This window comes from Theropithecus gelada, chromosome 11 (assembly GCF_003255815.1).
Source record: "Theropithecus gelada isolate Dixy chromosome 11, Tgel_1.0, whole genome shotgun sequence".
Classification (NCBI taxonomy): Eukaryota; Metazoa; Chordata; class Mammalia; order Primates; family Cercopithecidae; genus Theropithecus; species Theropithecus gelada.
This window is the reverse complement of record NC_037679.1, coordinates 115986203-116004959: the sequence shown is the minus strand read 5'-3', so window position 1 is coordinate 116004959 and position 18757 is coordinate 115986203. Positions and strand designations below refer to the sequence as shown.

The following is an 18757-nucleotide window of genomic DNA, read 5'->3' as shown; positions in this document are numbered from 1 at the left end:
ACGCGGAGCCTCGGGGGCAGCAGTCCGCCCGGCTGACCATCCGTTATTAGAATAGGACAGTTCCTGAAAACAATGCTTATCTCAAGCTGACTCAAAACTGGCTCTTGAGAAAATCCAGTGTTAATTAAAGAGGGTTGTCGGGGACAAAATTCACGGCTTGTGTTTTGCGGGGGAGTGGTTGTGGGGTGATCGTAATATAAACACGTTATCTCGAGAGTTAATTACGTCTCTGGTTGGAAACAGGAGAAGAGGGTGACTGTTTGTGCAGTCCATGGGAACCAGCGTCTCACTTTCGGGGACCCTGGGCAAGGGTCGCCATTCGATAGCGCGGCGGCTGGTCCACCAGAGAAACCAAGTTTTCTATGTCGCCGGGGAAAAGTGGAAAATTAGACTTGAACCAGCCTTGCTCCTGTGAGACATTCGTGTATTCATAGCCCAGCAGTGGGTGCCTCTATCTAGAATGAGCCCTTCATTTCCCGGATCCGTTCAGGGGGAAGCAGCGAAACCCCCAAATCCGCTTCCTTACGTGGCTAATAAAAGTGTGCTTACACAGCATGGAAAAACAAAACAAAACAAAACCAAAAAAAAAAAAAACACGAAACAAAGAAACAAGAATACCTTGAGCGTTTTGACGTTTGAAAGCCCGACTCCGGAGAATCATGGAATCATATTCCAACTTTCAGTGTCTAATGAAGTTTAGGGGACGCCTATTACTTGGGTTTGTAAAATCGCGGCGTAGCGCGCGCCCCGAGTCAAAGCTGAGCAGAGCAGGGATGGGGAGGGTCTCCGGCCCCAGGCGCTGCGCGCGGGGCTTCTGCCCAGTTTCCTGCCTCACAGTCGCGGTGTCCGCCCCGGCCCAGAGCAGTTTGTGCAATTTGGAAACTCGATAGGAGGCAGCAGCTGGTCTCCCACCACCCTAAAAATAATCCGCTCCGGCGCACTGCGTGCTTCGCCTAGGGGAGGAAAACTGTCATCGGAGTAAGTGAATCCGTGTCTTTTACATGAATGCCATTTAAACATTTTTAGGAATAACTGTAAGCTGTCGATTTTGAGCTAACATTTCTGCTACCCAAAAACGCCCTCGCACTCTCGCACTCTCTCGGCACTTAGCTTTCGCGATCGCTATTTCTAGAATTAAGGGAAGAGGCCCGGCTGGAGAAGTGAAGGAGTGGGGATCAGGTTTCCAGTTTTACTTCAAAACTGCGGGCTCCTACTCAAATCAACTGGAAACAGTGAAAGGAGTTATTATTAGGAGTTATTATTGCCGCCTTTCTTGTATACAATTCTTGTCTTGTTCAAGAATTAGTTTTCTATCTGCTTAATTTTTGTTGCTCTTTGCTTTTTTTAGGAGTTCTGCGTCCGGGTTTGAAATTTACATCTTAAGACAGTGTAGGAAGTCGGTGTTTTGAAGGTAGCTCAAGTGCACCGGCAGGGATTTGAAGCAGCGTGAAGCTATTACCCGAGGTATTTATTTTTTACTTTATTTGTTCAGTTTGGGATTTTTTTCTTAAAAAAAATCCCATTGCAGTATCTGTCTAAGGAATACCTACTGAGTAATTTCAACATTTCTTTTGGTGTGGGATGGGACTTCACAGCCACTGAAGAGTAATTGGGTGGGTTCAGATCAGACACTAAATCAGAAGTCAGTGGTGATTTTTGCAGTGATTTTCCTACTTGAATCTGTCATAGTTATAGCCATGGTAGCTAGCTAACTAGCTGTACATTCTCTAGTTCTTATTTCATGAACTAGGGACTGAATAGCTTCAAAGAAGTGATTACAGCATTTGTTTTTGCGAGCGATGTCTATCCTGAAAATGCTCTAGATGATGATAAAGCCCTAAGTTCTTTAAAATGTCCTATTTCTGTTTTATAACATAATTTGGTTAATCTGTAAACGATTAAAGAATGAATCTTTTTATATGTAAGAATGAAAACTTTTATTTAAGTTTAGCATGTTTTCTCTAGGTGTTTCTAGCATTTTAAGCTCTCTGCAATTGCTATTCGACCAGAACTAATGCTTTCAGCTAGGTGAATAGGAAGGAAGGCAAGTTTTCACTTGCTTTACTTGTAGTCCATTTCCAAAGGATAGGGCTGGCCAAAATAAATGGTGTATCTTATATGCCTCAACACTTAAATGTGTTTTTAGAATTAAATCAGACAACTACTGTTCCTCTCTTACAGAGGAACCAACAGACTGGATAGGTCAGGTATTACATTCACCAACTAAATCCAAAATGTATATGTCCTAGATGTGTGGAATTTCATATAATGAATTTCAAGGAATAAGAACACTGAGGGTGCGATTCTTGCCATGAAATCGTAAGTTAGATAATTAAGAGTATTTCCATTTTATGTTTTCTGCTCCACAGACATACATTAGAAGCAAAATTTCACTTCGATCTTTGTTTTTAAAGTTTATTCAGTCAAGTTCTCCAACTCTATCAACTCTCATAAGCAACTGAACACATTTCAATGGCTTATGCTTCTGGAAAGGAAAACATTATATCTCCCTGTCTGCCCTCCCTTCTCTCTCCCTCCTTGATGCTTGGGCCTCCATCAGTGCTCAGCTGAATCTAAACAACTCCAGAAGGGGTGGAGCTGAAGGATGTCAGGTGATGGAGTTTAGCCATCAAGAACAGCGATTTATACCCTTCCCCAAACATTCCCAATTGAACCTGGTGTCTGGGAGGGAAACATTAAATGACAGGTGGAAATTTCAGGATTAGAAATGTGGATTGAATAAAATGCCTTTGATAAACATAATAATTATCAATATATCAGCAATAAGTTTACTGCCTCCCTCTTTTTGTCCATGTTGGGTTGTAATGGAGGATGGCTGTTAGAATGTGCCATACGGACTCTGGATGTTGGATAAGGAGACTACGGGTTAAAGGGAAAGGATAAAGGAGCAGTCAAATGAAAAGGTGAAAGGAGACCTGCGGCAAGGTAATGGACAGGTTCAGAGCTGGCCGGAAAAGTGAAGTTAGAGTTTATGGCAGACAGAAAAATCATTCTAAAGCGTTTACTTTACCAACTTCAAGTTTACACCTTTGTATGATTATATCGTTGCCTATTTTCCTATCTTTTAGATCATATACCCCTACAATATACCCACAGCTACTGAGACTACTATAATCTGATTTATATATTCTAAAACTACAGGCACTGTTTCTGACATGCACCATTGGATTCCTAGTAACTAGCGCGTGGTTAGCATCAGTAAGTGTTTTTACAGTTAATTAGTTAATGGCATTGAGTTCCAGATATCTAGTGTATGTCTGAAAATGTTCTTAAATTTTTCAGGTGATTGTACTTTTCTGAGATTTTCTTTCCAGTTACACACAACATTTATCCAAAGGCGATTTAATTGGTTGATTTCAGGATTGATTAAACATCAGACAAGCAATGCTTATAGCTAATGAAGGGTATAATTCGCAAAGCTGCAGGTTATACTTTAGCATCGACCTCAATGATACTAGTTTATAAATGTGGCCAACTGGAATATTATAATTTTAGATAATGTTATAAAAGTTGCTAAAGTAAACATTATTTTCTAGTTTGTGCAAGGAAAGTTTATATATGTCTTTCAATTAAGAGTAGGCTTTAAGTTTCCTTTTTATCATTTCTACTAAATAAAGGAAGTAGTCTAAAAAATTTCATTACTAGCTATTAGTTTTTAGTTTTGTTTTTGTCTGTCTTTGCCAGAAATATACCTAACATACACCTATAAATTCATAACTTCCATTTTGCTGTTGTTTAAAAACTTCAAGTCCCTTTTATTCTTTTATCCAGATTAAAACCTTACTAGCTTGTAAGAATTTACCAAGTGTATAACTTAACCTTGAGGTTTTAAAAATACAACTTTTTTTAAAAAAAAGATGGAGGACAGACTCAACTAGGGAGCATATCAATTATTTATTATAAAAAGAGCTTATCAGGAACAACATGTGAGAGGCATTCTGTATAAGTATTTAAGATTGTAAATACACAGACTCTTTAGCTGAGGTATTCATATAATGCTTTATAAAACCTTTGCTTGAAATTTGATTTCTCTAATAATTTACCTACCATTGACAACCTTTTCTGTATAACACTCTGTTTTTCCTAGGGAAAGTATTGTTTGTAACCATTGCTAAATTAATTATCAATGAAAGGAAAGAAAGAAAAGGTACTATGCTAGTTAAGAAAATTTTTGCCGGCCTTTAGTAATGCAACTCAGAATCCAGTGTGACATAAATATAGAAAGGAAACGAGGTCTAGTGAGGTTAAAATCTTAAATTGCTTCTTGGTTTAAAGAATAGATACGATACTTTCTTCAAAAAGCAGGTTGGAGGTTGTGTAATACAGTGGAAAGAAATAGTTTATAAGTCAGACATTTGGGTGTGGGCTTGGCTGCTCTACTGGTTGGCAAGTTACTGAACTTATCTGGACCTCCGTATCCTCCACTGTAAAAGATGAATAACACCACTAGTGTTACAAGGTTGTTCTGAAGATTTAAGATATGCAAAGTGCCCAGAATTTAAATAAGCAGTAGGCATTATAAAATAAGTTTTCAGAATGTTAAAGCTTTTCCTGGAATTTCACAGCAGTATTTTGATGGAGCAGACCTTTGCTCATCTCCCATCTGTTTCAGCACAGCAATAATAGAGAACCATTTAACATGTAAGTGAGAGCATGTCACTTCTCTGCCCCAGAAACCCCAGTGGCCCACTTCACTAAGAGTAGAAGCCACAATCCTGACAATGACTTACAAAGCACGGTGTGACCTTGTCCTCTGTTTCCTCTCTAAACTCATCTACTTCTACTCATGGAGTACCAACTTCCAATTAAGACATTCTGCGTTTCAAACTTGAGTAGAGTGTATTTCATGTGAGAATATTCTAACTATGGAATCTGAGTAGTTTCATTGACTTGTCATTTGAGTTAGGTTTAATTCATCTTGAGCATTTGATTTTTAGTATTCTTCAGGGAAAGACCGATTACTCTTAGCCATTACTGCAGGCATATACTGTTCTCTGTATATTACTATTTCCCACAACTAGTGAAATGTTTCAGGAAACTCTGTCACAGTTTACTGAACAACTTTAGTTGTTTATTAGTACATTTTCAGTGAGTATGGGAAAATATTTGAAATTATATCATTTTGACTTTTTAGTCATTGGTTCAATTTTTTTCCTTCTTTTTCTTAATATAGACCATTCTTGTTCTTTGAAAGCATTTTAGTCAGATACTCATTTGAGGTACTACTATAGGTAGACATTAATTATAAACATTTTCCACATGAAAGCATTTTTCTCTGGAAGTAAAAGCTATGGAAAAGAAGATCTCATAGGACGTATAAGGCGTTTATAAGAAACCTTCAAGTTGCTTTGGCACAGTTTCTTATTTCCTCAGCTATCAAAATAAAAGGGATTGATTTTATGATATGGCCTCCTATTCAAGGCTATAATTTTATGAACACGAGTTTACTAATAAGGGGATTTTTCTTTCTCATTTCTCTCCCTTTTAGAGTAAACCATATAAGAAGAAATGAGCCTTTCATTTTGTGGTAACAACATTTCTTCATATAATATTAATGATGGTGTATTACAAAATTCCTGCTTTGTGGATGCCCTCAACCTGGTCCCACATGTCTTTCTGTTGTTTATCACTTTTCCAATATTGTTTATTGGTAAGTAATCTAATGTCCTATGTTATACCACGTGATGTTTATATATCTCACTAATGGCTGAGATTTGGGATAATGTTGACTTAATTTCTCTAACATGGAAGCTGATGGCTGTGAGAAATGAACAAGCAAGTATTTTGTGTTTTTCAAACATAAATTTTTGACAGGTGATCTTCCATAGGTGAAATTGAGGTCACATGCTTGCTTAGGAATGGCCTTCAGGTAGCAGCAGCAGTTTTTTAAAAAGAAGGAGAGAGAAATACATGAGATAGATCTACAGCATTAGTTGAGCACTTCCTTTGGGTTAGGTAAAGGGAATGGAAAATGAATGAAAGAGTACTTGCTTTCAGGGAATAGTCCAGGGGGGCAGATGTGTTAAAGTCATGAGAAATGACTATGCCACATTGTAAATCTGTTTACAAGTACAGGAACAAATTAACCTGCTGAAACAACTCACTCTTTGGAGGTGGTGGGGAAGAGAATGAGTGACATGTTTGGGGAATTGGAAGATGCCAAGCATGCAAGTTACAGTGGCAGTGATGAGGTTGTGTTTTATGTAGAAAGAGGACATTCACAAAGTATTTGGAAAGAAGTTAATAATACAGTTTTGTCTTATTTTACAGTTTACATATGTACAAAATCTGATAATTAAGGGCAATTATGAATAATTTGTATAACTTACCCAAACAGACCCTTTAACTTTTTAAAAATTATGAAGTATTTTGATACATAAAATGATGGAGATTAATAGAATAAAAATCCTTTGAGCCTACCAATGCTCACCTAAAGAATATAGATGTAAGAATGAAAGGGCCTGTCTCTGCACACCATTTTCTGGTCTTGTTACTCTTTCCATATCCTATGTTCCTATCTTTTCACAGAGGCAACCACTATTTTGAGTTAATTGTGCTTAATTTTTTCATGCGTGATGTTTTTCCAATTAAATAAGTGAAAAAGTTTTCAGATGCATTTTCTTAAGAAAACTAGCAAATTTTAATGATCTGCTTTAAGGCAATGTTTGAAAATCATTCATATGCTTTTATTTATTCATTTAACAAATATCAATTGAGAGGATACTACATGCTTGGCATTATTCTAAGAGGGATTAAAGAACTCATCATATGATATATACACAGGACAACATAACTCTTGGTACATAGTTACATTAAACAAATGTACAGGTGCTAAATATATTGAGACCAGAGTGGCCATATGTAGAAACATCAGTCGTTGTTTATGTAGTATTATTTGTAGGTCATGAAGAATGCCCTTTGTCCAAAAGTAGAAAAATGGATTTTTTTAACTGTAATTCCACAATTAATAATTCCCCAATTATTGACATCTGGTTAACTTTTTGAGAGCAAGAACAGTGACATTCCATTCTGTATCCCTAGCATCCAGCACAGAGGCTGGCACCAGTGTATTTGAATAGAATAGAATTGGAGGGGACATTGTTAAAGGGAAATAGAAAAAATTCAGACTTTTTATTTATGACATTGGCTACTTGAATTAGTGAGGGATCACAAATCAATCTTAAAAAACTATCAGGTACTAGGAAAATCATAAGGTTGCAAAAAAAAAAAAAGACATAGAACTTGCCTATGGGAGTTTACAGCATAAGTTCTAGTAGAATATATTAAATATAACTAACCTTCCATTGATGAATAAATTGAAAACAACTAAGACATGAATATTCATTTCAAATCAAAGGGGCATCTGTTGCCTCTACAGAAATTCTTTCCTGCAATATTTCAAGCACAAACCCCCATTCATTCTTGAAGTAGGTGGGGCTTTTTTTCTATAGTCAAAAAATGAGAAAAAAGGGGACAAAAGGAGACAAAAGTGGGGCCCCCTATTACACCACATATGAACTAGTATTACTCTACATAGTAACTAAACTATAGAGTAGTTTAGGGAGGAAACCATCAGAATTTTACTAACATATAATCTTGAATTGTTTTCTTCAGTGGCAAGCTAAGGGTGGACCTATAATGGTTTTGAGCCTGCTTAAAAGCTCACCATCAAAAACTTTAGCTTTCTTTGAGAAAAGTATCAGTACTGCTTGTTGAATAACAGTGCCTGGCTAGTCATACATAACAATTTTTCTCATATGATGTGCATATGATTAAGAGTTGACTCAACTAATGAGTACCGTATTTTATAACCAAGTATGTCTTTCCTTGATTTGTCCCCTTGTAGATTTCATGTCTTCAAAGATTTTCTACAGTAAATTTCATGTATTATCATCAAGTTATTTCCTTTTGAATTAATCAGAAAGCTGTCAGGAAGAGCTTCCGATTAGCATGAGGTAGAACCATGTTGTCATCCAGAGTTGGTATTCCTGAGTAATGCCACAAATGTTGATGTGTTAGCCTTGGTAGTCTTGTAAAGGTTAATTGTAAATTTTATTAACAACAAAAATAGACTAGGATTTCCGTTGCTACTCTAGAAAGTATTAAGGTTTCAGGACCTCCCCTTAAAGCTTACCATATTTAAATTATTTTTATTACAGTGGAGCCTTTGGTTTATGTCTTTTTTTTTTTTTTAATTTTCTCTTTTTTCCAGGGTGGGGGAGCCAAAGCTCAAAAGTACAAATTCACCACAACACATGGCTTCATTTTCCGGGACATAACCTGAGATGGATTCTTACATTCGCTCTCCTGTTTGTGCATGTCTGTGAAATAGCAGAAGGCATTGTTTCAGACTCGTAAGTGATCTAACTTTAATAATACCACTGCAATATATCAGCGGGTATATTGATTACACAAGTTCACGTCTTTGTAACTTGTGCTCATACATATGCTTTATATTTTTTGCTCTCTGATCCATGTAGCTCTTGCAGGAAGTTCTTAGGTCTTTTTGAACTTTTTAATGTTAAAAATAGGTATAAATTGAAAGATTGTCTACATTTACACACAGGTCTAATAGCTTTATACTTATGTTAATATATTAATCATTTCTCAGATGTTTCCATTTATTTTTTAAAGAAGCAAAGATAGATGAGTCAGGATGAATGAGTCTGAGAATCAGTGAGGATAGAGCTATAAATTGATGCAAAGCACAAACTGTTTTAAAATCAAGATTTGTAATAAAATCCATTTTTTTAAACTTTTATTTTAAGTTCAGGGGTACAAGTGCATGTTTATTATACAGGTAAACTTGCATCACAGAGGTTTGTTGTACAGATTATTTCATCACCCAGGTATTAATCCTAGTACCCATTAGTTGTTTTTCCTGATCCTCTCCATCCCCCCACCCTCCACTCTCCAAAAAGCCCCAGTGTGTGTTGTTTCCCTGTGTCCATGTGTTCTCATCATTTAGCTCCCACTTATAAGTGAGAACATGTGGCATTTGGTTTTCTGTTCCTGTGTTAGTTTGCTAAGAATAATGGCCTCCAGCTCCATCCATGTCCCTGCAAAGGATATGATGTTGTCGATTTTTTCTGGCTGCATAGTATTCCATAGTGTATACGTACCACATTTTCTTTATGCAGTCTATCACTGATGGACTTTTAGGTTGATTCCATGCCTTTGCTATTGTGAATAGTGCTGCAATGAACATATGCACGCATGTATGTGTCTTTATAATAGAATGATTTATAGTCCCATTACCCAATAATGAGATTGCTGGATCAAATGGTATTTTTGTTTTTTGGTCTTTGAGGAATCATCTCACTGTCTTCTACAATGGCTAACCTAATTTGCATTCCAACAAACAGTGTATAAGTATTCCATTTTCTCCACAATCTCACCAACATCTGTTATTTTTTGACTTCTTAATTGTCGCCATTTGACTGGTGTGAGATGGTATCTCATTGTGATTTTTATTTGCATTTCTCTAATGATCAATGATGTTGAGCTTTGTTTTCATATGATTGTTGGCCACGTATGTGTCTTCTTTTGAAAAGTGTCTGTTCATGTCCTTTGCCCACTTTTATATGTTGTTGTTTGTTTTTTTCTTGTAAATTTATTTAGTTCCTTATAGATGCTGGATATTACATCTTTGTTGGATGCATAGTTTGCAAACCATTTCTCCCATTTGTCTTTTTACTCTGTTGATAGTTTCTTTTGCTGTGCAGGAGCTCTTTAGTTTAATTAGATCCCATTTGTCAATTTTTGCTTTTGTTGCAATTGTTTTTGGCATCTTTATCATGGAATCTTTGTTCATACCTATGTCCTGAATGGTATTGCCTAGGTTGTCTTCCAGGGTTTTATAGTTTTGAAAATTCGCATTTTTAAAGGAATTTTGTTATTTTTATAAAATAAGAATAACATTAGGTTATACTAATAATAGTATTAGGCAGTTAAAATATAATGAATTATATTTATAAACTTGAACATAATCTGGTGAAAATATTTTTCTTATACAGTAACAAAATAAACTCAAGAATAGGAAATTTTTGATTATCAAATTATGCTAAATGGTGTACCTTTCATTGAGGAATTAATATTAGAAGGCCTTTGAATTTTTTGATAGGAAAATTCTAAAATTTATTTTCTTCTTATCGAACGGGAATGTCCCTGACATCTGTTTATGTTTTCTGTTGCAATTAACAAGGAATGAAGCTCCTAAGCTTTTGTCATGGAACCAACTATTTTGTAATGTTTTATAAGGATTTTTTTGCAGATATCTGGGTGTCTTAAGAAAAATTAGAGACTCTAATAGATGCCATCCCTCCAGGCATTTAGAAGCTTAATTGGATATTATCTTATTGGTAACTGTTTAAAATTCTGGTATGTTTATTCTAGCATAGCCAATTCTAGGCTTAATTTTTTAATTTCTTTAGCATTTAGGCTACTGTATCTGTTTATATGTGTATGTATAAAGTAGAAGATAGATCATCCAATATTTTTTTGGAACTTGACATCATGTGGACAAGGAGAACTCCTCTGGTTGATTTAGTCAGGTCCTCAGAAAACACAGACTGAACGAATAATAATAATGATATATTCTAATGGTAGAAACTTATTTGTAATGGTCATGATAAAAGAGGTCCTAAAAACAGGTAAAAATATACCCTTGATTCTGTGCTATGCTCTTCTACTCTTTAGGTATAGACTTATCCTTACCCTTTTTATCCAGGCGTTTCGAAATGTCATCGTCTAGTTACATCTAAATCCAAACATTTAGTTTTGCTTTTTCTCTTGCCCCATCTTGTTCTGGAAACTGCTTCTGTAAGAATCCTCATGATTATTAATGACAACTAATGGAGACTCTTTTGTCTTTATCGTAATTATTACTTATGATACTGCTGATCATTCCATCTTTCCTTTTTTTAAGTAAAACCCTTATGAATTATTTACTTAATATATGACAAATGCTCATTACAATTAGAAAAACAATGCAAAAGGCTTTCTTAATAGAATATTTGATTTTGCTTTTTAGTAATACAAACATTTAAAGCTAGTAATTTTTCTTTTGGAACATCCTTTATTCTGCACAGTCTTTTGTTCTCCTTTATATTTCCACCTTTGATTGCAGTTTAGATACTCTCCTAGGTTTAGGAATCCTTTTCAGATTGCTCTTTTGCTTAATTTGATTGGTTTATTATTAAAGCATGTAGTTTGTAAAATGATTACTCTTTGCAGTTTATTAACATTTTTATTATAGTCAAATACTTGATTATTTTATAAATATTTAGCGAGTATTAGAAAGTAATATATACACTTTGTAGGAGACACAATTTTATTGCGTTTACTGATTGTATTACCGAAGTTCTGTATGTTGCTTGTTTTTGTACTATTTAATCTATCAAATTCTAAAAGCAGTGTATTAAAATCTTCATTACTGTGTTTTTATTAGGTTTTTATTTTTGTCATTTTCTTTCTTTTGAAGTGATTTATTTGACCTTCGCAATATAATACTTAAAAAATTTATTTCCAACATTCTGACTAAGGATTTTCTGCTGTAATGGAACATATGCACTCCTACCAAGCCATCGAGGTCTGCAACTCATACGCTGAAAAGAACATAGCTGAAGGGAAAAAAATAGCATTGGAGTACCATTCAAAACCTATGCAGCTTTGTAAACAGAAACTAACAAAATAACAGCAGTCTTATAAAAATACTAGCATGGTTAAAAGACATGTTAAATCCCTAATAAAGGTGTGCCACAATAAGTACAAAACTTTATTGTAGCTGCTGTTATCTTTGTTAATTCTTTGTTATTGTTTCCCTTAATAATGGTTTGTCATTCTTTTTCTAAAATCTTAAGTTGACTTTTTAATTTATTTATTATAATTATTTCTTATTGAACCTGTTTAAGGTTATAAACTTTCTTATGAGTATGGTTGTGACCACATTTTACAGGATTGGATAGGGAGTGTTCTCACTTTAAAATTTCCTAAATAATATTAGTAAGTGAATTTTGGTTTCCTTCCTCCCTCCCTCTTCTCTCCTCTTCTCTTTTCTTTTCTTTTCTTCTTTTCTTTTCCTTCCTTCCTTCCTTCCTTCCTTCCTTCCTTCCTTCCTTCCTTCCTTCCTTCCTTCCTTCCTTCCTCCCCTCCCCTCCCTTCCCCTCCCCTCCCTACCCCTCCCGTCCCCTCCCTTCTCCTCTCCTCTCCTTTCCTCTTATTTTGAGACAGAGTCTTGCTTTGTTGCCCAGGCTGGAGTGCAGCCGTGGGATCTTGGTTCACTGCCAAGTCTGCCTCCCGTGTCCAAGCAATCCTCCTGCCTCAGCCCCCTGAGTAGCTGGGGTCACAGGCATGCGGCACCACACACGGCTCATTTTTGTATGTTTAATAGAGATAGAGTTTTACTATGTTGCCCAGGTTGGTCTCAAACTCCTGGCCTCAAGTGATCGCCCGCCTCAGGCTTGCTAAGTGTGGGGATTACAGGCATAAACCACCACGTTCAGCCGGATTCTTTCTTTGATTCAATAGTCAGAGAATATTAGAAGCATTTCCTAATTTCTGTGCTGACAAAATAGTTATCTATTTTTTCCTCTGATGATTTTGATCTATTTACGGGAGATGGTAGGTGGTTTTTAAGTGCCACCCTACTACTCTGACATTTTTATTACCATGTCTATATTAATGATTCCAAATTATATCACTGACCATGTTCCAAATCTCTACAGACACTTACAATTCCATTTTCCTCCTTATTACACACCTTCACAATCCATAAATGTCTAGTGAAACTTGTTAGTTCCTCTTTCCAATCTGCTCATCCTCTTAAAATCTTATTTGGTCACACAGCCATCCACACAGACACCCTAGGAATTATCTTCTACTTCTCTACTGCCATCACCCTCATACCCTAATGCTGGTAAACTCCTGCCCATTTTAACAATCAACCTTTTTCCAAATGTATTATTTCCTCCGTGTTACTGCTGCCAAAGCTGAAGTCAAACCTTTATCATCTGTCACACGACTTTATACCCATAGCTTCCTAACTGCTTTTCTTCCTTCCATTTCACTCCCTCCACTACAAACTCATGTATTACCAACCAACTTTCTTATCCACATGATTGCTAGAGTTATCCATTTAAAACAAATCTGATTATACCACTTACCATTCAAGTGTTTCAGTTTTCCATGGGTTGAGATGCCAGCCTCTTACCATGGCATACAAAGCCTTCCATGATGCATTCTATCTTAAACGTTCCGTTTCAAGAATATTGAAATACTTGGAATTTTGAACATGTTGAATTGTTTCATGCTTCTGTGTACTTGCCCATTCTGTTCCTTTTTTGAAATGACCCTTTTCCTGACCAGTGGATTCTTTTTCCTATTTCAGTTCCCATTGTCAACCATGCCTCTCCTGGAATGACCTTCTCAGTGTTCTCCTTTCCCCCAGAGAAAGTGGTATAGTCAGTCTGTTCTCTATACCATTTATGTACTAATATCTTCAAGTAATTTGAGAAAAACAAAATGTTTTACTCTGTGGCATTATTAATGCCAATGGAGTTGAGGGCTGTCCACTATACTCATCTGGTCTGGAACCGCTGGTTCGCCTGGTGATCTCTGTTGCCTTCAGAGTGAAGTCTACTCTCCTTGCAGTCATGCTGAATTGCTTGCAATTCCCTTGAACACACTGGCCCCTCTGCCTAAAACTGTCTTCCTCTCTTCTTCCTCTGAGTAGCCATTCCTCATTCTGAAAGTGTCAGTTTGGAAGTGACTTCCTTCTCAAAGCTTTCTCTGTCCCAGACGTGCAAACTGTGTTTTCACACTGTCCCTTCAGCTGTGTTGTAATTTCCTATTTGCTATTGATATCCTCAATATACTAGATTTTTTCTTTGACTACAGATGTTACATTTTGTTTTCTTCATTGTTGCATCCAAGAACCTAATACAGTATCTGGACCAGCAATCACAGATGCATTGACTGAATTAATGAGAATGGAGAAATCACTGAAGACTATTAAGTTGGGAGTGCTGTCAAAGGAACAAACACACTTTTCACCCACATTGGAGTTCAGATTGAGTTAACTGTTTTCACTTGCTTTCGTTGTTAAATTATTTCAGCAGCTCTGCCCTACAGTATAGGAGTAGCTATACATTTGCTTTTGTTGTAAGCATTTTAAGGTATAGTTTGGTTGTTTACTTGACCCTTCATGTTAAGATAAATCCTTTCCGCAGAACTATGTCTTTCAATATATTCTTCCCTTATGTATTATCTTGGAAACTACTATTGCATTCTGTATTTTAAACATCTTATTGCCAAGAGAGAGTTCTTATGAAAAAATTGGGAAAAAATGGGAAGTTATCTGGAACCATCAGCTTTAGGCATTGACTTTGTACTGTTCTTTGTAGGCGACGGGAATCAAGGCACCTCCACCTCTTTATGCCGGCCGTGATGGGATTCGTTGCCACTACAACATCAATAGTGTATTATCATAATATCGAAACATCAAATTTTCCTAAATTACTTTTAGGTAAGTATGATCACTTTTGTTGTTTCTCATTAAAGAGCTATTGTTTTTTTTCCCCCAAAGGTTGTTTTTCTTTTTCCTCAGAGTAAATACTATCAGAATGTGTGGGGAGTAGAAAGTATGGGAAAACCACAGTGATTAATTCTCCTGTAGCTGCCCAGTAAATGTGGGGTTGAAGATAAGCTGAGTTGCTCTAGGCTGCGAAAATTCCATACCTCCAGGTCATTTCTTTTGCAATAAACACTCTCTGTGGTGTGTCTGTATGTAGCGGGGGAGGAAAGTGGAGGGAATGTGCTGGCCTTCTGGCTTATAGAAGTTGTATTTTAAGAATCAGAGCTCTTGTGAGGAGCTGCTGCACCATGCTGCCCTGTGAACAAGTCATCTCCTCTAGTTCCAGGTGTTTCTGCCTCTGGCTTGGAGTCCAAGGACATTTTCCCAGTGTCCTCTCGCTGATGCTGTGGGAATGCCACATTTTCCTAAAATTACTATGTAGCAGACTATGTATCATAGCATAATGAAGAGTATGCTGTCCTGAGGACCAGCTGCCTTTAAATCATAGCCTTTCACACCTGCATTGTGACTACAATTGTTTTATTTGCCTCTCTTGCCTCCTTGTTCTGTGGAAATCAAAGGCTATCTAAAATATTCCTAATTTTATTTTTGCCTTGGGTCAAAATTATGTAACTCACCTATATTAGTTATGTTCAATACTCTGACCCGTCACTGTATTCCTTGGAGTATACTTTCTTTCTTAAAGAGATAAAGGTATGGAACAAGGATCATAGATGGGCTATGAACCTCCTGAAATTGTAGTTTGAATCATGTGTTTGTGTGAATGATGCTTACTGTTTCTCATTTTATTTGGTTGTTGTATAATGAAAATGATGTTGACTAATGATATAGAAATTAGGAGAAGAAATAATGAAAACACATACACAGTATTTTATTCATTCATCCTGAGTACACTAAAATTGAAAATGGATGCATGAAAAATACTGATTATTCTATTATGTGTCACATTATATGATTGTTAAAGGCAATCTAATAAAAAAGGTTCAGAGGGTTACATATTAATTTAAAAGGCTGTCAAATTTTGAATTATCTTAATAGAAAGGTCTTTTGTACAAAATGGGAGGCAGACACTATTGCAGAAGTCTGAAAATGCCAAAAAAAAAAAAAAGAAAAAAAGAAATTTCCAACAGGTAGCTGCAAAAAATATATAAAACTGAGAATTTAATAAGCTAAATATACATTTTTGAAAAGTTGATGGTAATAAAAAATGTTATAACTAGAAAGGAATTTAGGTATTAATAATGTTTTGAAGGAAATGCAATCGGAAAAGGCCTATTATTGTTATGTAGGTGCAAGGCAGCACAATTTGATCATATTGCTGGAAGGACACAGGGATAAAGTATAATATTTCTTGTTATTTTAACAGAGAAAAATTTGAACCTAGGAAAGTTTCTGATTTTAAGACCACAAAGTAGTAATTTTGTCTCAACATTTCATTATGAAAATCACCAAATGTACAGAAAGTTGAAAGAATCATGTGAATTCCCATTTACCCAACACATGAATTCTTCAAATTACATTTGTTCTCTTTGTTTTATCACATATCTACATCTTTTCGTCCTTCTATTCATACCTCTCTCCATCTTAGTTTTGATGCCTTTTAAAGTAAGTTGTAGATATCAGTATACATTACCTCTGAATGCTTCATGCATATCTTTTTGTGAGACAAAATTCATATACGTGAAACACAGCGATCTTAATTTGCTAAATGCATGTACCTATATAACCCTACCATGACATAACTATCATCCATGCAAATTTTCTTATACTCAATTTCACCTTTACAGAGGCAATATCTGTTCTGATTTTTACTCCCACCATGGATTAGGTTTGCCTGTTCTAGAACTTCATGTAAATTGAATGACACAGTATAGACTTTTAAGTAAGGCTTCTTTTTCTAAGCATGATTTTTTGATGCTCATCAGTGATGTAGCATAGATCAATATTTTGTTCTTATAATTGCTGTATTTCATTCTATATCATCATAGTTTTTCAATCACTTGTTAATAGACATCTGTACTATTTCCAGGTTTTAGCCATCATGAGAATAAAAGCTGCTATCAACATTCTTAACAAGTATTTTGTGGCTATATGCATTTGTTTCTCTTAGGTAAATACCTAAGAATGAAATCTCTGGGTCATAGGATAAGTGGGTAAATGTTCATATTTTAAGAAACTGACATCTTTTCCCAAAATGGTTGTATCGTTTTTTTATACTCACTAACAAGGTGTAGGAGTTCCAGTTCCACATGTTCATCATTTGGTGATCTTGGTCTTTCTAATTTAGTCATGCTAGTGGGTGTTTACTGGTAACACATTGTGGTTTTAATTTGCATTTATCTGATGGCTAATTATGTTGAACACTTTTTGATGAGTTTATTGGCCATTTTTAATCTTTGGGATGTGGCTATTCGTATCTTTTGCCCATGTTTCATTGGGTTGCACTTTTATTATTGAGTTGTAGGAATATTTTGCACATACTAGATATTAGTATGTCATCAGTTACGTGTTTTGAGAATGTTTTCCTTCTAGTCTGTGGCATACATATTCATTTATTTAATAGGGTCTTTTAATGAGCAGAAGATTTTTAACTTTGATACAGTATAATTTATCATTTCTTCTAGTCCTAAGTTACTGCTTTCTGTGTCTTAAGACATCTTTGTCTTGCCTCTAAATATGTTTTCCTCCTATTCTCCTGTTTGCTTTCAGATGTTTTATGGTTTCCATTTTTATTTTTAGGACTATGATTCATTTTAAATTAATTGTGTATATGGTGTAAGGTAGGTGTCAAAGTTCTTCTTTTTTTTTTTTTTCCAAGTGATTATCAATGTGTCCCAGCACCATTTGTGGGATAGACTTTCCGTTTCTCACAAGATTGCATTGGCACTTCTGTAAAAAAAATTAAATCAAATGACTGTTTAATCTATTTTTGTTCTATTTACTGTTTCTTTGATGTATTCATAGATTTTTATGCCACTAACATTTTCTCTTGCTCTGGAGTTCTTTAAGTCATAAATTATAAGTCACACAGCATTTTCTTTGTTTTTCTCCGAAGTTTGCTTTGGCTATTCTAGTTCTTTTGGGTTTCTATATACAGTTTAGAATCAGGTTTACAATTTCTTTTTTTTTTTTTAATTTATTTTTTATTATTATTATACTTTAAGTTCTAGGGTACATGTGCATAACGTGCAGGTTTGTTACATATGTATACTTGTGCCATGTTGCTGTGCTGCACCCATCAACTCGTCAGCACCCATCAACTCGTCATTTACATCAGGTATAACTCCCAATGCAATCCCTCCCCTCTCCCCCCTCCCCCCTCCCCATGATAGGCCCCGGTGTGTGATGTTCCCCTTCCCGAGTCCAAGTGATCTCATTGTTCAGTTCCCACCTATGAGTGAGAACATGTGGTGTTTGGTTTTCTGTTCTTGTGATAGTTTGCTAAGAATGATGGTTTCCAGCTGCATCCATGTCCCTACAAAGGACACAAAATCATCCTTTTTTATGGCTGCATAGTATTCCATGGTGTATATGTGCCACAATTTCTTAATGCAGTCTGTCACTGATGGGCATTTGGGTTGATTCCAAGTCTTTGCTATTGTGAATAGTGCCGCAATAAACATATGTGTGCATGTGTCTTTATAGCAGCATGATTTATAATCCTTTGGGTATATACCCAGTAATGGGATGGCTGGGTCATATGGTACTTCTAGTTCTAGATCCTTGAGGAATCACCATACTGTCAGCAAAGTCTCAGGATACAAAATTAATGTGCAAAAATCACAAGCATTCGTATACACCAGTAACAGACAAACAGAGAGCCAAATCATGAATGAACTTCCATTCACAATTGCTTCAAAGAGAATAAAATACCTAGGAATCCAACTTACAAGGGATGTAAAGGACCTCTTCAAGGAGAACTACAAACCACTGCTCAGTGAAATAAAAGAGGACACAAACAAATGGAAGAACATACCATGCTCATGGATAGGAAGAATCAATATCATGAAAATGGCCATACTGCCCAAGGTTATTTATAGATTCAATGCCATCCCCATCAAGCTACCAATGAGTTTCTTCACAGAATTGGAAAAAACTGCTTTAAAGTTCATATGGAACCAAAAAAGAGCCCGCATCTCCAAG

At 35.8% G+C, this 18757-nt stretch overlaps 1 protein-coding gene across 1 annotated transcript in view; it reads left to right on the top strand.

The window, feature by feature from the left end:
* The first annotated feature begins 750 nt into the window (after positions 1-750).
* ABCC9 (ATP binding cassette subfamily C member 9) overlaps positions 751-18757 on the top strand; it is a 137357-nt gene continuing 119350 nt past the window's right edge. The window contains exons 1-5 of the mRNA XM_025402121.1: positions 751-978; positions 1349-1464; positions 5510-5671; positions 8234-8375; positions 14424-14545. Coding sequence (XP_025257906.1) covers positions 5530-5671; positions 8234-8375; positions 14424-14545 — 406 coding nt within the window. The 5' untranslated portion in view covers positions 751-978; positions 1349-1464; positions 5510-5529. The remainder of the gene's footprint in view (positions 979-1348; positions 1465-5509; positions 5672-8233; positions 8376-14423; positions 14546-18757) is intronic.